This window comes from Hemiscyllium ocellatum, chromosome 30, assembly GCF_020745735.1.
Source record: "Hemiscyllium ocellatum isolate sHemOce1 chromosome 30, sHemOce1.pat.X.cur, whole genome shotgun sequence".
Taxonomy (NCBI): Eukaryota; Metazoa; Chordata; class Chondrichthyes; order Orectolobiformes; family Hemiscylliidae; genus Hemiscyllium; species Hemiscyllium ocellatum.
The window spans coordinates 3,362,078-3,382,431 of record NC_083430.1 but is presented as its reverse complement, the minus strand read 5'-3'; the positions used below and the strand labels follow the sequence as shown (position 1 = coordinate 3,382,431).

At 43.4% G+C, this 20,354-nt stretch overlaps 1 protein-coding gene across 1 annotated transcript in view; it reads left to right on the top strand.

Annotated features, from left to right (window-relative positions):
• The window catches only part of nipal3 (NIPA like domain containing 3), a 61,703-nt gene that overhangs the window by 16,472 nt on the left and 24,877 nt on the right, over positions 1-20,354 (top strand). The window contains exons 3-9 of the mRNA XM_060847585.1: positions 10,144-10,315; positions 10,606-10,665; positions 11,755-11,900; positions 12,192-12,288; positions 14,446-14,581; positions 15,756-15,844; positions 17,120-17,183. Coding sequence (XP_060703568.1) covers positions 10,144-10,315; positions 10,606-10,665; positions 11,755-11,900; positions 12,192-12,288; positions 14,446-14,581; positions 15,756-15,844; positions 17,120-17,183 — 764 coding nt within the window. The remainder of the gene's footprint in view (positions 1-10,143; positions 10,316-10,605; positions 10,666-11,754; positions 11,901-12,191; positions 12,289-14,445; positions 14,582-15,755; positions 15,845-17,119; positions 17,184-20,354) is intronic.

Here is a 20,354-nt window from a genome sequence, read left to right as displayed (position 1 = left end):
CACCGTGCCGCCCACACGCCCATGCTGTTGGAGGGAATCCTGAGAGACATGATTTACATAAACTTGGAAACACAGAGACTGATTAGGTATAGTCAAATGGCTTTGTGCATGGGAAATTGTGTCTCACTAACTTGAATCTTTTAAAGAGGTAACAGAGGATTGAGGGCAGAGCAGGAGACGTGATCTATTTAGATTTGATTAATGTGTTCAACAAGGTTCTGTGTGGCAGACTAGTTAACAAGGCTCAATCACTTGGAATTATAGGGAGAGCAAGCCATTTGGATACAGAACTGGCTGGAAGATTGGAGACAGAGGGTGGTGGTGGAAGGTTGCTTTTTGGATTAGAGGTCTGTGAGCAGCAGTGTGACGCAAGGATCTGTGCTAGGTCCACAGTTTTTTGTAATTTCTTTAAATGATTTGAATGTGAATATAGGAGGTATGGTTAGTAAGTTTGCAGATGATACCAAAATTGATGGTTAGTGGACAGTGAAGAAGATTATCTCAAAGAATAACGGGACCTTAATCAGATGGGCTGAGAAGTGCCAGATGGAGTTTAATTTCGATAAATGTGAGGTCTTGCCTTTCTAAAATGCAAATCAGGGCAAAATGTACACTTAATGGTAAGCTCCTGGGGAGTGTTGCTGAAGAAAGAGACCATGAAATGCTGGTGCATTGTTCCTTGAAAATAGAGTCGCCAATAGATAGAAGAGTTAAGGCGTTTGGTCTGCTTGCCTTTCTTGGTCAGTGCATTGAGTATCAGACTTGAGAGTACAAGTTGCAGCTGTACAGGACATTTGGAATACTGTGTTGAAATCTGGTCTCCATGCTCGAGGAAGGATATTGTGAAACCTGAAAGGGTTCAGAAAAGATATACAATGTTGCCAGGGTTAGAGGGTTTGAGCTATAGGGAGAGCCTGAATAGGCTGGGGCTATTTTTCCGTGGTACGTCGGAGTCCGAAGGGTGACCTTTATTGAGGTTTATAAAATCATGAGGGGCATGGATAGGATGAATAGTCAAGGTCTTTTCCCTAGGGTAGGGGAATCCAAAACTAGAGGGCATATGTTTAAGGTGAAAGGGGAAAGATTTAAAAGGGACCCAAGGTGCAACATTTTTGTGCAGAGTGTGGTTCGTGTGTAGAATGAGCTGCCAGAGGAAGTGGTGAAGGCTGGTACAATTACAACATTTATAAGGCATCTGGACGGGCATACGAATAGGAAGGGTTTAGAGGACTATGGTTCAAATGCTAGCAAATGGGATGCAATTAACGTAGGATATGTGGTCGGCATGGATGAGTTGGGCCGAAAGGTCTGTTCCACTCTGAGTGTCTCTGACTGTAAGGGTCACTGGACCTGAAACATTTACTTTTTTGTTTCCCCAAGTACTCCAACAATTTCTGTTTTAATCGATTAAAAGTATGAAGGAGTTCTGCAAGGTAGATGTGCAAGAGGTGAGATTTGTTCTGTAGTGCCTTATTTCTTGGTCAGTTTCTGGATTCTTTGGTTCTAAAATGGCTCCTCTGACTTGTGCTGATCCTTGTGAGGTAGAGTTCACGAGATGACGTTCATAAAGAGATTAGTGTGCACATAAGGCATGCCAATATCATGCAATTCAGTTTGATTTGTGACATTAATCAGTGTGCAATGTTAATTGTGTTTGCACTGCTATTTTGGAGTTGCATGTTCCGACTTGTCCAGGCATTCATTGCAGTTAAATGGCCGTTAAAACTATTTAGAGCTATTTACAGATTGGTTGGTATAGTCACTCTGGCACCTTAGAATTCTACATGGTTTTAACACTTTTAAAAAAGTTTGAGGTTTGCAGAGCGTAATATAGCAAGCAGTAAGGTATTTCCAAGTACTGATTCCTCAGTCACCAACACAAAAGCAGATTATCTGGTAATTATCAGATTTCTGTTTCTGGGATTACACTGTGTGTGAATGGCTGATTTGTTTCTTACATCGACACAATGATTATACTTCATAAGCTGAAGGTGATTGGAGGAAGGTGTAGAGGAGATGTCAGAAGTAGGTTCTTTACATAGAGTATGGCGGGTGCGTGGAATGCACTGCCAGCAGTGGTGGTAGAGTCAGATACATTAGGGACATTAGGGATAGGCACATGGATGATAGTATAATGAAGGGTATGCCGGTTAGTTTGATCTTGGATAAAAAGTTGGCCCAACGCCGAGGGCTGAAGGGCCTGTACTGTTCTATGTTTGAAAGCAAAGCTGGCTGTAAAGCACATTTGTGCTCATGTGATCCACATAAGTACAAAGCCTTTTTTTGGGACTTCTGCACTCTGTGCTGCATGCAATTTTGTTTTCTACCCAAGGAGGATGATATGGAGAGGATGTTCCTTCTTGTGTGGACATCTCAAATTAGGGGCCTCTGTTTAAATAACAGGAGTTGACCACTTCATTTGCGAAATTCTCTTTCTATGAGCAAAGAAGGTGGAGAAGCAGAATTTTTTTTTAGATTAGATTAGATTTACAGTGTGGAAACAGGCCCTTCGGCCCAACAAGTCCACACCGACCTGCCGAAGCGAAACCCACCCATTCCCCTACATTTACCCCTTACCTAACACTATGGGCAATTTAGCATAGCCAATTCACCTGACCCGCACATCTTTGGACTGTGGGAGGAAACCGGAGCACCCGGAGGAAACCCACGCTGACACGGGGAGAACGTGCAAACTCCACACAGTCAGTCGCCTGAGTCGGGAATTGAACCCGGGTCTCAGGCGCTGTGAGGCAGCAGTGCTAACCACTGTGCCACTTTTAAGTGATAAATAGATTCTTGTTAAGTAAGTGGTGAGGGGTTATTGGAGTAGAAGATAACGTCACCATTGTCCCAGAGAACAATACGGCTATTCTCTGATAAGAGAGAGATGACTTGTGGTGGTTTAACCTGAGGGGTCACCAAGCTTCAGAAGGGGGAAGAAGTTGAGAAGGCGAATCTTTCGTGGTGACCTCAGCCAGTGTGGGAGTTGAACCCATGTTTATCAAGTAGATTGATGTGAATCTAAGGTGACAATCAGATCGATTTGGCAGAGCTGGTTTGAGAGGCTGAATGGTCTATCCTTACTCCATGTTTGTTTAATAGATTTGACTTAGAGGGGTTACAGTATTTGATTTTTTAGAATAACAGGATTGTTCTTTCAGGAGTGATTGAATAGCATGGAACTGTAACATACAACTAGGAGCAGGAGTCGGCATTTTACTTTGAGCTTGCTCTGCCATTCAATTATCATGGCTGCTCTATTCCTGCTTTTTCCCCATACACCTTGATACCTTTTTAAAATTTACAGATGTGTTTATATTCTCCTTGAGTGTGCTAAATGACTTGGCTTCGCAGCCTTCTATGGTAGAGAATTCCACTGCTTCACTACTCTGAGTGAAGTATGTGTATCCTCATCTCAGTCCAAAATGGCTTACCAATATCCAGAGACTCTGAAGCTTGGTCTTAGACTCCCACAACCAGGGAAACATCTCCCATACATCCAGTCTGTTGAGTCCTGGTTGACTTTCAATAAGACAACCTCTCCGAATTATAGAATCTCTGTGGTTAGAAAGAGGCCATTTGACCCATTAGTTCTTCACAGAACCTCTGAAGAGCATCCCATACAGATCCAGCCCCATATCCTATAACCCCACATTTGCTGTAGTTAATCCACCTAGACGATACATCCCTGGTCACTACATGGCAATCTAGCATGGCCAATCCACCTAACTGGTAAATCTTTGCACTGTGGGAAGAGACCGGAGCACCTGGTGGAAACCCATGCAGACACTGGGAGAATGCGCAAACAGCATCGTGGCTCATTGGTTAGCACTGCTGCCTCACAGTGCCAGGGACCTGGGTTCGATTCGAGCCTTGGGTGATTGTCTGTCTGTGTGGAGTTTTCACATTATCCCCGTGTCTGCGTGGGTTTTCTCCGGGTGCTCTGGTTTCCTTCCATGGTTCAAAGATGTGCAGGTCAGGTGAGTTGGACATGCTAAATTGCCCATTGTGTTAGGTGCATTAGACCGAGGGAAATGGGACGGTGTGGACTTGTTGGGCCGAAGGGCCTGTTTCCGCATTGTAGGGAATCTAATAAAACAAATCACACAAACTGTGACCTGAGGCGTTGAGGCTGCAGTGCTAACCCACTGACTGTCATGGTGCCTCATCCTTGTAAATTCTAGTAAATATAGACCCAGTCAAACCTCTTGTCATAGAGATAGTCCTGCCACCACTCCCATTCTCCTTTTGGGATAGTCCTGCCATCTCCATATGTGTCACATGAACTTCCGCTGCGCACACTCGATGGTAAAAAAATTGCTAAATTGCCCATTGTGTTAGGTGCATTAGAGTACATTTTGTACCCTTCCCACCTTCAGTGCTTCCTCCAAGTGTTGTTCAACATGGAGCAGTACAGATTCATCAGCCGAAGGAGGACGGTACATGGTAACCAATAAGAGATTTCCTTGCCAATGTTTAACCTGAAGCCATGAGACTTCACAGGGTCCAGAGTCCATGTTAAGAACTACCAGGGAAAATCCCTCTGAGCTGTATACCACAGTGCTGCCACCTCTGCTGGACCTGTCCAGGGATGGTAATGATGGTGTCTGGAATGTTAGCTGTAAGGTATGAGACATGAACCCTTCTGGGTGGGGGATTTCAATATCCATCACCAAGAGTGACTTGGCAGCAGCATTACTGATCGAATTGGTCGGGTCCAAAATGATAGAACTGCTAGACTGGGTCTGCAGCAGGTGGTGAAGAAACCAACAAGGGGAAAAAACATGCCTGATCTCATCCTTCTAAGCTACTGGCTACAGAAGCATCTCTCCATGACAGTATTGGTAAGAGTGACCACTGTACTGTTCTTGTGGAGACTACGTCCGGCCTTCACATTGAGAACAACTTCCATTGAGTTGTGTGGCACTATCACCGAGCTAAATGGGACAGACTTCGAACTGATCTAGCAACTCAAGACTAGGCATCCATGAGGCGCTGTGGGCCACCAACAGAAATGTACTCCAGCACAATCTGTAACCTCATAACCTGGCATATCCCCCACTCAAACATTGTCATCAAGCCAAGAGATAATTCTGGTTCAATGCCGAGTGTAGGAGGGCATGCCAGGAACCTAAAAATGAGGCGTCAACCTGGTGAAGCTACCAAATAGGAACACTTGCGTGCCAAACAACATAAACAGCTAGTGATAGTGCTATCAAGCAGCACCTGCTCAGCAACAACCTGCTCAGTGCCCAGTTTGGTTTCAAGGCCATTCAACTCCTGATCTCATTACAGCCTTTGTTCAAACATGGACAAAAGAGCTGAATTCCAGAGGGGAGGTGAGAGTGACAGCCCTTGATGTCAAGGCCGCATTTGACAGAGTATGATATCAAGGAGCCCTGGCAAATGTGGAAACAATGGGTAACAGGGGGCAAGCGCTCTGCTGGTTAGAGTCAGACCTGGCACAAATGAAGATGATTGTGGTTGTGGAGGGTCAGTCATCTTAGCTCCAAGACATCTCTTCAGGAGTCCCTCATTACTCCAAAGGCTGCACATTTTGTATATTTGCAGCATGACATCATGGCTCCGGAACTCAATCCCCTTACCAATGAAACCTAACATACCGTATGCTGCCCTAACAGCACTATCAACCTGGGTGGCAACTTTCAGGGGTCTATGTACATGGACACCAAGATCCCTCTGCACATCCACACTGCCAAGAATCTTTCCATTGACCCATTATTCTGCCTTTCTGTTCTTCCAAAAGTGCATCACCTCATATTTATCTGCATCGAGCTCCATCAGCCCAGTTCTGAAGTTTATCCAAGTCCCCCTGCAACGTATAACATTCTTCCACACAGTCCACCGTTCCACCAACTTTAGTATCATCTGCAAACTTACTAACCCATCCACCTATGTTTGTGTCCCAAATCGTTTATAAAAATGATAAACAGCAGTGGTCCCAAAACAGATCCTTGTGGCACACCACTAGTAACTGGACTCCAGGCTAAATATTTTCCATCAACCACCACTCGTTGCATTCTTACAGAAAACGAGTTTCTAATCCAAATTGCTAAATCACCATCAATCTCATGCATCCGCATTTTCTCCAGTAGCCTACCATGTAGAGCCTTATTAAAGGCTTTGCTGAAGTTGGCAACACCAGGAAGAGACACTCTGAACACTGCCTTGACATTCACTGAATTCCCCCACTGTCAACATCCTTGAGGTTACCATTGACCAGAATCTCAACTGGACTCACCACATAAACACAGTGGCAACAAGAGCAGGTCAGAGACTAGTGATACTGCAGCGAGTTACTCACCTCCTGACACCCCAAAGTCTATCCATCATCTACAAGGCGCAAGTCACTTGTCTGGATGGGTGCCTCTCCAACAATACTCAAGAAGATTGACACTGTCCAGGACAAACCAACCCTTTTGATTGGCACCACATCTGCAAACATTCAATCCCTCTACCGCCGGCCCTCAATAGAACAGTGTGTACTATCTACATGATGCACTGCAAAATTTCACCAAAGATCCTTAGACAGTATCTTCCAAACCCACAATCACTTCCATCTAGAAGGACTAGGACAGCAGGTACTTGGGAACACCAGCACCTGCAAGTTCTCCTCCAAGCCACTCTCCACCCTGACATGGAAATATACCGCTGTACCTTCACAGTCGTTGGGTCAAAATCCTGGAATCCTTCCCTACCGGCATTGTGGGTCCATCCACAGCAAGTGGACTGCAATGATTCAAGAAGGCAGCTCACCATCACTTTCTCAAGGGCAAATAGGGATGGGCTATCAATGCTAGCCAGCCAGCGACGTCCAAGTCCCACAAAAGAATAATGAAAAAAGAATACTTATGGAAGTGGCTCTAGAAATATTGGATGCATTGGTGGTCATCTCCTAAGATCCAAAGGCTCTGAAACAGTCCTTGCAGATTGGAGGGTAGCTAATTTCACTCCAATGTTCAAAAACAGAGATAGAGAGAAACCAGGGTATTGTAGACCAGTAAGCTTAACATTCGTGGGGAAGATTCTTGAATCCAAGGACTTTATAGCAGAGCATTTAGAAAGCAGTGAAAGGGCCAGACATAGTCAACATTGATTTATGAAGGGGAAGTCCTGCTTGACAATCTGTTGGAATTCTATCAAGATGTAACTAGTAGAGTTGACAGGGGGAAGCCAGTAGATATGGTATATTTGGCCTTTCAGAAAGCATATGAGAGAGTCCTGCATAAGAGATTATTATGCAAGATTAAAGTGCATGGGATTGGGGGAAGTGTATTGAGATGGATAGAACACTACTTGGCAGAGGGGAAACCGTAGGAATTAATGGGTTCTTTTCAAATTGCCACGATTAGTGCCATAGGGATTGTTGCCGGGATTCTAGCTATTCACTATATATATATATTAACGATTTGGATAAAGGAAATCTCAAGTTTGCAAATGATACCAAGTTGGGTGGTCGGGTGAATTGTGACGATGATGCAGAGATCCTTCAGCATGATCTAGACAGGTTGGATGAGTTGGGCACATCAGTGGCAGATGCTGTATAATTTGGATAAATGTGAGGTTATTCACTTGGGAAGCAAAAACAAGGCGGCAGATTACTACCCGAATGGCTATACATTGTGAGGGAGGAGTGTGCAATGGGACCTGGGTATCGTTGTGCACCAGTCACTGAAGGTCAGCATGCAGGTGCAGCAGGTGGTAAAGAAAGTAAATGGGATGTTGGCCTTCATTGTGAGAGGTTTCGGGTACAGGAGCAGGGATGTGTTATTGCAGTTATACAGAGCCTTGTGAGGCCACAGCTCGAATACTGTATGCAGTTTTGGTCTCCTTTTCTGAGAAAAGATGCTCTTGCTCTCTAGGGAGTGCAGCAAAGGTTTCCCAGGCTGTTTCCGGGGATGGTGGGACTGACGTATAAGGAGAGATTGACAAGCTTAGGATTGTTTTTGCTCGAGTTCATACAAATGAGGAGGAAATCTCAAAGAGAATTATAAAATTCTAACAGGATAAGACAGGGTAGATGCAGGGAGGATGTTCATGTGGCGGAGTCCAGAACCAGAGGTCACAGTCTGAGGATTTGGAGCAGACTGGTTAGGACAGAGATGAGAGGTTTCTTCACCCAAAGAATGGTGAGCTAGTGGAATTCATTACCACAGGAAGTAGTTGATGCCAAAACAATGAATGTATTCAAGAGGCAGTTAGAAATAGTACATTCCTGATTGAAGGGCTATTTTCCTGCTCCTCGGATGCTGCCTGACCTGCTGTGCTTTTCCAGCACCACTCTGATCTAAACTCTGGTTTCCAGCATCTGCAGCCCTCACTTTTGCCTAGTTAGATATAGTACTTGAGGCGAATGGGATCAAAGATTCTGGGGAGAAAGCTATAGGATTAGGCTATTGAGTTGGATGATTAGCTATGATCGTGATGACTGGCAGAGCAAGCTTGAAGGGCCAAATGGCTTCCTCCCATTCCTATCTTCTATGTTTCTATGCTTTAAACCTGTCATCAATACTCCAGGTGTGGTCTCGACAAACTCCTTTCTAACTGCATTAAGAGATCCCTGCTTCTGAATGCAAATCCTCCTGCAATGAACGCTGAGTATACCAGTTGCCTTCTAATTGATTGCAGCATCTGCCATTTACTTTTATTGACAGGTGTACAAGGATACCTAGATCTATTTATACATTCACATTTCCCAATATATCACACTTACTGAAGTGTATATTTGACATTTAGCCCTGTTGTACTGCATCTGCTATGTGTTTGCCCACTCATTCATCTTATCCAAATCACCGTTACAGCTTCCTTGCATTCTCCCTTCAACCCTATGCAGCTTTGTATTGGTACTTGGGAGAAGAAAAAGTCATCTATTCCTACTATTGTTTATTTTCTGTCAGCCAATTTTTGATCTGTGCCAATATATTGCTCCTGTGCTGACTCCATTGCTCACTAGCCACCTATGAGGGGCTTACCAAAAGCCTTCTGAAAATCCAAATACACCACATCTGCTTATTCTCCTTTTTCTACTCTATTAATTACACCCTCAAAAAGTTCCATTAGATTTATTATTAATGGATAGGCAGTGGCCTAGTGGTATTATTGATGGATACATCAGTCAGAGGCTCAGGTAATGCTCTGGGAATCTGTTCAAATCCCGCCACAGCAGATGGTGAAATTTGAATTCAGTAGAATTGTGGATGACATTCTATATCCCCTTCATTTAAATTACATCTTATGGAACCATAAGATTCTGACAAGGCTGGAAGCAGAGGCAGAGATGATGTTTCTCATTGCTGTGGCAGACAAGAATAGGGAATTATGGTCTCTGGATGCACAGTAGGCAACTTGGGTCTGAAATGAGATATTTCTTCACTGGGTAACTCTCTCTGTAAGTTGTGTAGCCATACAGCCACTCTGAAGGGTCTGCCCACTCCGAATCCATTCACAGCATTGGCTTTGTTTCAGAAGTTGCAGCTATGCACACATTTGAGGTTCACAAGGAAGAAAACAAAATTAGAGGAAATTTTGCCACAGAGGTGTGGTACCTGTGGAATTCTCCACTGCAGAAGGCTATGGAGGCAAAGTTACTGAATATATTTCATAAAAAATAGATTTCTGGAAGCTGAAATTGTGGAGTGATATGGGAGGATCAGCCATGGCCATATTGAAAAGGTGAATTGGGCTCAGTGGGCTGAATGGCCTCCTCCTATTTTCAGTGTTTCTGAATGTTTGCTCCCTGTATCTCTCAATTGCTGAAGGCTAAAATCAGTGCATCTTAAACATTTGGACTAAATGGGCTGAAACTCCACAATGTGCACCTTGTCCTCTCCCCATCTTGCCATATGTGCCTTTCTCATTTTTCTGCTCTCCGTCTTGCCGCTCCATCCGTCCTGTCCCTCACCTTTCACCTCTCTATGCTCCCCTAACCCCCACAACCCTGTGTTCCTCCATTGCTCTTAGTGTGCTCAGTGTCTTCTGTGGTCCTTCTGCAAACTCTCTCCTTGCCTCAAACCTGTAGCATTGTCCACCCCTCACCACCTTTCTGCTAGCCCACCCCACCCCTTATTAATCATCATTCTTTGCAGTAATGTTCTTATGATGCTCTATTATCTCTTGTTACAGAAATACAGCCATGTGCGGTTATCAGGCACCAAAGACCCTCGGTCGTATTTCCGGACAAAGACTTGGTGGTTGGGACTGGTGCTGATGTTACTAGGAGAGCTGGGAGTCTTCATTTCATATGCCTTTGCTCCACTATCGCTTGTCACACCACTCAGTGCTGTTTCCATTGTTGGTATGAAATTGTTCTGAATGATTCGTATCGTGTGGGGCAGACTATATCTCGAGCAAGAAAAGCAGTTGTTTCGCACAGGATCTGCAGGGAGCAGTGGTACCTACAATAGAAGAATGTATCTCAAAAAGTGAGAATTCTGTTGAGAGGATATGTCTCACAGCAGAGTGAGGGAGAATGGGAGGTGCTCAATGCTTATTGAGAGGCAAGTTCTGGGATGCTAAGGTTACATGTGTGAATGGGTAGATGCTGAGCTCCATTCATCTTTATGTTTATATCTTTTATCTCATCAGCCAGTTCAATTTTAGGAATTCTGTTCCTGAGGGACAAGTGGAAACCCAAAGAATTTCTGCGTAAGTCTCGAGTGAGAAAATATCTTTTATACTGAATTCTTGTTCTGTAAATGTTGGCATGCATTGATAGTAATTTATGGCTTAAATTTAGATTCACAAGGTACAATTTTGACATTCATAGACATTCTGATGAAACTTGTAAGAATAGCAAACAGTGTAGAAGATAATAATAGACTAGAAGGACAGGTTTTGTTTTACAACGATTGTTCAGTTTTTCATGGCTGGACTTTTAATTTCAGATTTTTATTGAATTCAAATTTCACCTTCTGCTGTGGCGGGATTCAATCCCAACATCCCAGAGCATTAACTGGGTCTCTGGATTACTGATCCAGCAATAAATACGATTGTGCTGTAACAACCCCTGTCAGATGGTGATCATTGGCTGACAAAGATGTGGGCATTCAATAAATGGCAATTTGAAATGGGAAAACGAATAAATAATTCAAGTTGTCACTTAGTGTCAACTTAGGTTCAAAGGTACCTTTGTACAAAGCTTCAGTTACAGATATGTCACCAACACACAGCACCATCATAAAGTACAGAGTACCTAAGTACAATCCTTGGTTACATAATCGCGAAATGAAGAAAAAATATTAACTTACAGCTCTACTCAGTGTAATCATAGGTCAGAGAAACAAGAAGCAAAGTTAAAAAGACAAACATTATGATCTCTATCCAAGAGTGCAGCAGACCGGTGCCGGGGGTCTCCATTTTGATTTGACTGCTGCTTTCTGTTATGCTCCGCACTGCGGCGCGCCGCCACACTCTGCCCTGGGCCTCTGGTCGCTGGTGTCCCTGTTTTGGAGGCTGAGGCTGGGTGTCTGAGGACAGGAGAAGGGAGGGAAATGGATTTTACAAAAAAGAAAAAGCAGGCAGAGCGGATGACCTCTAGCTGAAGCACTTGACTCCGCTGCCATCCGACTGGAAGTTCTTGGATCTTTAAAGAAGCAGTATAAACACAATGGGCCAAATTACTGCCTTCTCTGCTATTTACCATAGTGAATTGGTGTTGCTGTCTTTCCATTGTGTAAGCAGTAGTCCAGGCAAGGATTGCAGTTCATTGCCTGTTATTTTCCCTTTTTATTGCAGGGCGTTATGTACTGTCATTCCTTGGCTGTGCTTTGACTGTGATAGGAATCTATCTGCTGGTCACATTTGGACCAAATACTCATGAGCAGCTTTCCAGCAGGAACCTGGAACTGCACCTTCTAGGATGGCCATTCCTCCTCTACCTGGTAAGGACTAGGATAACTCTGGAGGAGGGGTGTGACAGAGGGAACGACTGGTATGAAAGGTTGGAGGATGGCAGGGTTGGAGAGAGGTTTGGAATGGGGGCATGTCGTGAAGGTAAAAAGCAAGTCACTGAGCGAAACTGATTTGGGAGGTGCGGGGGTGTTTCTGACTTTGAGGAGCCATACTTGTTTGTTTGTCAATTCATAGCACAGATAACACTCAATATTTCAGAAATGATGCTGATTTAAATGTTCCAATTTCACGTCACTGACCTGTTCCTTTCTTTATCTCAGCTTGTGGTGATCGTTATTTTCTGCCTTCTCCTGTACTTCTACAAAAGACAAAATGTGACCTATCTTGTGATTATATTGCTGTTGGTGGCTCTACTGGGTAAGTGCAAAATTCCCCTGTCTTGTATCAGCTTCCATTTTCCTGCTTATTCTTGGATTCGTCCCTCAGTGAATGTTCAATCTGCCCAAGAAAGTGTTTTTTTAAAGAATTAATTCATGTGATGTGGGTATTGCTGGCTGAACCAGTATTTATTACTTGTCTCTAGTTGTCCTTCAGAAGGTGATCATACGCCACTGCAGTCCATGTGCAGAAGGTAAACCCACAATGCTGTTGGCGGGGGGGGGGGGTGGGGGTAGTTCCACAATTTTGACCCAGTGACAGTGAAGGAACAGGAATATATTTCCCAATCAAGATGGGGAAACATTTGGAGAGAAATGGGCAGTTGGTGATATTCATTCCTATGTACCTTCTGCTATAGTCTTTCTAGATTGTGGGTTTGGTAGGTGCTGTCTAATGATCTGTGGAGTTGGGAGGCATGTTACTTGCTGCAAGGCAAATTCTTTTGGTCTCTGTCATTGTGAAGCTGGTCAGTGTGGCATATCATCCTTGTGCACTGGGCCTGATCACACGGCTGTAAAGTAGCTGCATTTGCCTGTCTGCACCTAAGGTTTTGCAGTGAGGACCCTTGACTACCCTAAAGTGTGTTCAAACCTTGACCTTCAGAGCCTGTTTGCTGCTTATCCATGGGCTCTGTTCAGCAGGGCAAAGTTATCACTAGGAAACAGTTCACTGTAGTTTACTGTGACTGGTGTGAATAAAATTCATTAACTGCATTAGCATCAATCACTAAATAGTATCCTCCTTCATTCAGTCAGACTGTATGACTGAAACAGCCAGAAGGAAGCAAATGGAATTGCCTTTAGTTGTTACTTGGCCCTTCAGTGGGTTACAGCCTCCTTTGTCGCTCGATCTCTCAATTGTATTCTGTACCAGAGAACCAGTTTGTGAAGGATAGAACTAGAGTCAATAATTATACACCGTTTATTTACAGAAATGCACATTAAATACACTGTGCCACCGTAATACACATTAGGGCGGCACGGTGGCTCAGTGGTTAGCACCTTTGCCTCACAGCACCGGGGACCCGGGTTTGATTCCAGCCTCGGGTGACTGTCTGTGTGGAGTTTGCGTATTTTCCTCATGTCTGCGTGCGTTTCCTCTGGGTGCCCCGGTTTCCTCCCACAGTCCAAAGATGTGCAGGTTAGGTGGATTGGCCTTGCTAAATTGCCCATTAGTCAGAGGGAAATGGGTATAGTTGGGTTACTCTTCGGAGGGTCATTGTAGACTTGTTGGGCCGAAGGGCCTGTTTCCTCACTGTAGGCATTCTAATCTAAAAGCATGCATCTCCTCATCCAGTCATTGTAGTTTCACTGTTTGTTTATACCTCTGACCACAAGTGAATCCTTAGTTAAAGTCCACCACCTGCATACAATTAAACAACTAATATTTAGTTAGTAATGGGCTCTTGTGTGTGATAGTAGTGCCCCTGTCTCTGAGCCATCAGACCTGCATTCATGTCTCAACTGCTACAAAGATGATTGATAATATCGCCGAACAGGTTAATAAAATGGAAATAGCTGGTGAAATTCAGCAGGTCTGGCACCATTTACGGGAAGAAAGCAAAGTTAATGATTCAAATCTGGTGACTTTCTATCAGAGAAATTACTGGACACAAAAATATTAACTCTGCTTGCTTTCTACAGATACTGCTAGACCTTCTGAGTTTCTCCAGCTGCTTCTTTTTGTTTCGGATCCCCAGCATCCATTGTTCTTTGTTTTATGATCAGAAAATGCCTATGTAGTGACACTATTGTGCCAGAATGCAGCTTACACATTAGCTGTGTAATGGACTCTTGTGACACAATGGTAATACCTCTGAGCCAGGCAGCCTGGTTTCCAGACCCATCTGCTTCATAGATGTGTAACATAATCTCTGAACAGTTTGTGCAGCCAAAATATTTTCCTAATCAATGTAAGGGCTCTTGAGATCTTGTGATAGTGTCCCAACCTCTGAGCCAGGAAGCCTGCATTGAAGTCCCACCTGCTCCAGAGGTCAAAGATGACGTGCACATGTTGATATGAATATTTAAGCTGGGAAAGATTGATTCCTTATTAATTCAGCAGGAAAAGGATAACTAGCTGTGTAACTATTGTGAGTTCTTATTCTCATTGATATTGTGTTGTTTGCTCCTCCAGGATCAGTGACTGTTGTTGCAGCAAAGGGTGTGTCAGGAATGATCATTCTGTCGATCCAGGGGAACATGCAGCTGGTTTATCCTATATTCTATGTGATGCTTGTGTGTATGATTGCAGCAGCAATTTATCAAGCAGCGTGAGTTAATGTTTTCACTTTTTTCCATCATTTACCATTTATTATTTGCTGTTTGCATTTGTTTTCTTGGGCACTGAACACTTCCCTAGGATTCAGCTCCTCAGAGACTGAGTCACTATGTTTTTACCACAATTGAATATAAAATAATTACACTTTTCATGAGCAACTGTTGTCTCAGTGCACTTGGGCCATAAGAAATAAGATTAGTCATTTGGCCCCTTGAGGCTGCTCTACCGTTCAACAGGATCATCATTGATTTGACATTCCTCATATCCACTTTCCTGCTCTTACCTATAACCCTTGATTCCTTTACCCCCACAACTGTTGCATGGAATTCCAAAGTCTCAACTCTCTGAGAGAAGAAATTCTTCATCATTTCATTCCTTTATTTTGAGACTTTATAGACAGTGAAGCACTTTGGTAGCGTTGGAAAATTGCATCCAGCAATTCTCAAACTTCAGTGTGATTAGATGTTTTTGTGAAGTTGACGGAGGGAAAATATTGGCTAGGATAACTCCCCTATTCGTTGAACTGGTGCCAAGGGATCTTCTGCATTCACACAAGGAGGCAGATGAGTCTCTGAAACATGATCTGTCTGACAGTACAATACTACACTGAAGTGTCAACCTTGAGGTTTGTACTCGTTCCCTGGAGCAACTTTGTGACTTGGAGGTAAGAGTGATACCAACTAAACCACAGCGAACACAGCAGTCAACTGAGTAGGACAGTGAGTTGCTTCTGACCTTTTGGGCTGTGAAAGTGTGTCCTGGGAGTTGCAAGGTAATAATGAGCAAAGGGTTCAAAGTTAGGCTTTCCCATTAATTAAAGCAATCAACCCCATTACTCCTTGAAATTTGCTTAGCTGCTTCTCCTAAGTTAATTCATTTCCAGAAAAATGGCAGGTGGCTGACAGCTCGTGATAGAATATTGGCTCCAAGATATCACATCGTAACCCTTCTCAAATCAGACAATGTCCAAACAGACCTAAATCTGCCAGTTTTTGTCCTGTTTGTCCTTAAATATGAATATCTATTCTGAACATTCTGGATGGTAGGACTCTGACCCTCTGTACCCTCAGGCAGCTTATGGTCTGGGTAAAATGGAACATTCAGTGTCAGGATATCAGTGTTTAGTGTTGGAGAATGGGACTGAAATTGGTCTTTGTCATTTGAAGGTTTCTGCGAGAGGTCTCTGAGTTATACGATGCATCCCAGATTGCTAGCCTCAGCTATATTCTATCCACAACAATTGCTGTCATCGCTGGTGAGTATTGGTGCTGGCCTTTCAGTATCTGATTGAATGAAACTCGATAATGCGGTGTCTGTGTGTATGATTGCAGCATATTAATCTCCAGAAGTTGGTGAGGAGTCTGTTCCCAAGGTATTGACTCAAATATTCTTCCTTAAACCAGTTAAATGTGAATTAGAACAAAGAATAAGTGCCTTCAACCTAGGTGTGATACCTAGCGCTGCAAGATCTTCTAACTTGCTTCCATCTCTAACATTTGTCTGACTTTCAGTGTCCTTGTGCATGAATCACATGTTTAGTGTACAGCTGCAGCAAGTAATTAGGAAAGCTAATGGTATGTTATACTTTATTATGAGGGGAATTCAGTTCAAAAGTAATGGTGTTTTGCTTCAATTATATGGAACCTTGGTGCAACCTTATCAGGAGCTCTGTGTACAATATCTGTTCAGCTCAGTTGGCTGGATTGTTGGTGTATAGAGTAGTGTGATGCCAATAGCGTGGGTTCAGTTCCCATCACTGGTTTGAGGTTACCATGAAGGACCCTCCTTCTCAACCTCTTCCCTTGCCTGAAGTCTGGTGGCTCAGGTTAAATCACCACCAGTCACTTCTTTCTCTAATGAGAGAGCAGCCCCTATGGTCTGGTAGGACTATGGCATCAGAACAAACAATATTGGTCTCTTTATCACTGTAGGGATTCTATGATTCTAAGATATGGTAAGTTTACAAGACTATGCATGGAATAGAAGGGTTGTTTTGCGAGGAATGGTCGACCAGGCCAAGCTTGTATCTGCTTTAGTTTAAAAGAGATAGACATGACATGAGTGAAACATACTTGATCCTGAGAAGGTTGACAGAAGGGATATGAAGAGGATGTTTTTCTTGTGTGGCAGGCGAGTGGGGGTGTTGGTGGGGGGCGTTGAGCACTGTTTCAAAATTAGGTGTCACTATTTTTTATATCTCAGGAGAAATACTCAAAAACATTGAGCCGATGCTTTCACCATCTATTGTGGAGATTCAAATTTATACGGCAGTGATAGTTACAAAGTTGTAGGAAGAGGCAGTAATGCAGTTGGTTAGATTGTGAGGGGATGATTGTGGATGGGTGGGAGGAGGGGCGTGGTCAAATGGATTGTCACTTTTGGGGGACCTGGGCCTGGATGGGTGTGATCTTTGGAGAGGAGGAATGTGATGGGGAGAGGGAGGATTGTCAGACTAAGAGGGAACATGGGGTGTGAATTTTCAAGGGACATACTGTCTGCACCATTTTGATTAACTTGTTTTCCTTTCTAGGGGCCACATTTTATTTGGAATTCAAAGGTGCCGATGCTCTTCACATCTGCATGTTCATTTTTGGGTAGGTTCGTGCCAAATCACATGTTCAAGTCATCTTCAGCATAATGTCAAGGCATTAATGTGTGGCTCTGAAAGCAAACACGTGCTTCATTTTTCTGACCAAGTAAAGATGTGTTTCTGCTTGCTGCTCTCCCTTTGACAAAGACCCAAACCATACCTTGTGCACGTGAAGGTGCCAGTAACACTGGGTGTATGAGACTGTGAGAGCTAAGATACACGAGCAGTCTAAGGAGGTTTGAGATAGTATGTGCGTAGTTGAATGGGGTGTGGTAAGCAAATTTTAAACTCTCTTTCTAAGCTAACACACGAGCTAATTTGACAGTGGCATCAACAGAGACCTCCCTCTAAAGAGAAGACATAGATTATCGAACTAGTAGTAACGAAGGGCACAGTAAAGGTGAGAAAATGAGGTGCATGTAATGTTATAAGGCTCCAATATGTGACTTCAATTTGCTGTGCTTTTCCAGCACCACACTCTCTACTCTGATCTCCAGCATTTGCAGTCCTCACTTTCTCCTAGTAGAAATCAAGTTATATCTAGATATGGTAAACCTATTTACAGTAATGATGTGAAGGAAACGTTCCTAGTGTGTAGGAGAATGAATTTCTGGAACAGTACATTGAGAAGCTAACTTGGGGTTTGGCTATTTTGGAATCAGTGTTAATCAATGAAAAAGGGCTAAATTAACTGTGATTTAAAGGAGCCTTTTGGAAATAGTGACCAAAATATGGGAGAATTTCACATTAAGTTTGAAACAGATCAAAGAAAGTAAGAATGCCAGAAAATGTGGTAAGTTTTAGGATTGATAGCAATTTATTACCCAGCAAAAGATGACCAAGAAGCTGAGGAAAGAGGAAGTAAATGCAAACTCATGAGAAATGGTAAGGCACAGTGGCTCAGTGGTAAGCACTGTTGTCTCTCAACATCAAGGATCCATGTTCGATTCCAGCCTCGGGCGACTGTCTGTGTGGTGTTTGCACATTCTCCCCGTGTCTGCGTGGGTTTCCTCCGGTTTCCTCCCATGGTCCAAAGATGTGCATGTCAGGTAGGTTGACCATGCTAAATTGCCCGTACTGTTAGGTGCATTAGTCAGAGAGAAATTGGTCTGGGTGGGTTACTCTTCGGAGGGTCGGTGTGGACTTGTTGGGCCGAAGGGCCTGTTTCCATACTGTAGGGAATCTAATCTAATCTAATCATTCCAGCCTTAGGCGACTATTTGTGTGGAGTTCACATGTTCCTGCATGGGTTTCCACCGGGTGCTCTAGTTTCATTCCACAGAACAAAAATATGCTGGCTAGGTGAATTGGTAATGTTAAATTGTCATGTAGTGCAAACTAGGTGGATTAGCCATGGTAAATGCCAAGCTATAGAGACAGGGCAGGGGACTGGGTTTGTGTGAGATGCTGTTTGGAGTGTCAGTGCAGACTCAGTGGGCTGAATGGCCTCTTTCCGCATTGTAGAAATTCTATGATATAAGTGAGGTTTTCAAAATGTAAAAGGAAACAGATTAGCTAGGCCATATTTGGGCCTATTTCTTGTGTACAGTGAATTTAAAGTGGGAATAGGGAAGTAGTAGAGAAATTAAATATTACCTTTGTCTGCATCTTACTCCATGAAGATAGATGCAATCTCCCAGAAATGCCAGGCAACCAAGAGATTTGTGAAACTGAGAAACTGGAAGAAATTAGTGTTAGTAAAGAGTTCTTGAAAAGTTAATTGATTTGAATTTTCGCTTTACTAGATGAGCTGCATTCCAGAGTATTGCAGGAAATGGCACAGTGTGTGACTGGCAATGTTCTTTCAAAGTCCAATAAATTCTGGAAAGTCCTTCAGACTGGAGATTAACAAACGTAATATCACAATTGAGAAGGGAAAAAGTGTGAATGGAAACCTATAGACAATTACTTTGACTTTGTGAGAGGGGAAATGTTGGATTGCTTTGTAAACACAATAACAAGGAGCATGAGTCAGCAATTCAACTTCTTGAGTCTACTTCACTGGTCACATTTTGGCCTCAACTCCACTTTGCTCACTCACTCTTCATCACCTGTCAACCCATTACTAATTAAAAATCTGTCAAACTCCTCAAATTTATTTAATGTCCCAACATCCACCATGCTCTGGGATAATGAATTCACAGAATAATGACCCTTTCAGAGAAGTAACTATTCCACATTTCTGTTCTAAATCTACCCCGTCCTAAAACTATGACTTCTCATTCTAAATTGCCCTACATAAAGTAGTCATAACACATGGAAACAGACCCTTCAGTTCAACCAGAGCGTACTGAAAATAATCCCAAACTAAACTAATCCCACTTGACTGCTCCTGGCCCATATCCTTCCAAACCTTTCCTATTCATGTATCTATCCAAATTGTAATAGTATCCACTTCTGCTATTTCCTCAGAAGTACATTCCACATGCGAACCACCCTCTGTATTAAAAAAAGCTTTTTATGTATTTTTTAAATCTCTCACCCCTCACCCTAACAATGTACCCCCTAGTCTAGAAAACCCGCATCCTACCATTATCTCTGTCTAATTCCCTCATTATTTTATAAACAATGATCAGATCACATGTCAACCTCCTATGCTCCAGTGTAAAAAGTCCCAGCCTAAACAGCCATTCTTTGTAACACTCACCCTCCATACCCAATAGCATGATGATAAATCTTTTCTTAACCTCCTGCTTCCTATAACTGGGCGAACAGAACTGCGCACAGTATTCTAGAAGAGGCCTCTCCAATATCCTCCATTCAGTTGAAGAGGGTGAACACATGACTGCCCAGCTGGTTCAGTGCGCTACGTGCTTGATGTGGGAGGTCAACGACTCTGATGTGTCTGGCTCGAATATGTGTGGAAAGTGTGTGCACATTCAGCTATTGACCGAATATATTGCAGCACTGATGAAAGAACTCGAGGACCTTCGACTCATCCGAGAGAACGAGATCTTTCTGGACAAGACCTTCAGCGAGGTTATTACACCAGTCATGCCAGAAGAGAGCAGACGATGAGGAAGGCCGAGAGGAGACAGGTGCAAGAAACCCTGGGGGAAGTACCTGTCAGGAACAAGTTGAAGCTTTTGGAAACAGTAGAGACTGATGACACTGCCAGTGCGCAAGGCGGCCAGGTCTGTCAATTAAAAGTTGGCGCAGAGGCAGAGCGGAAGAG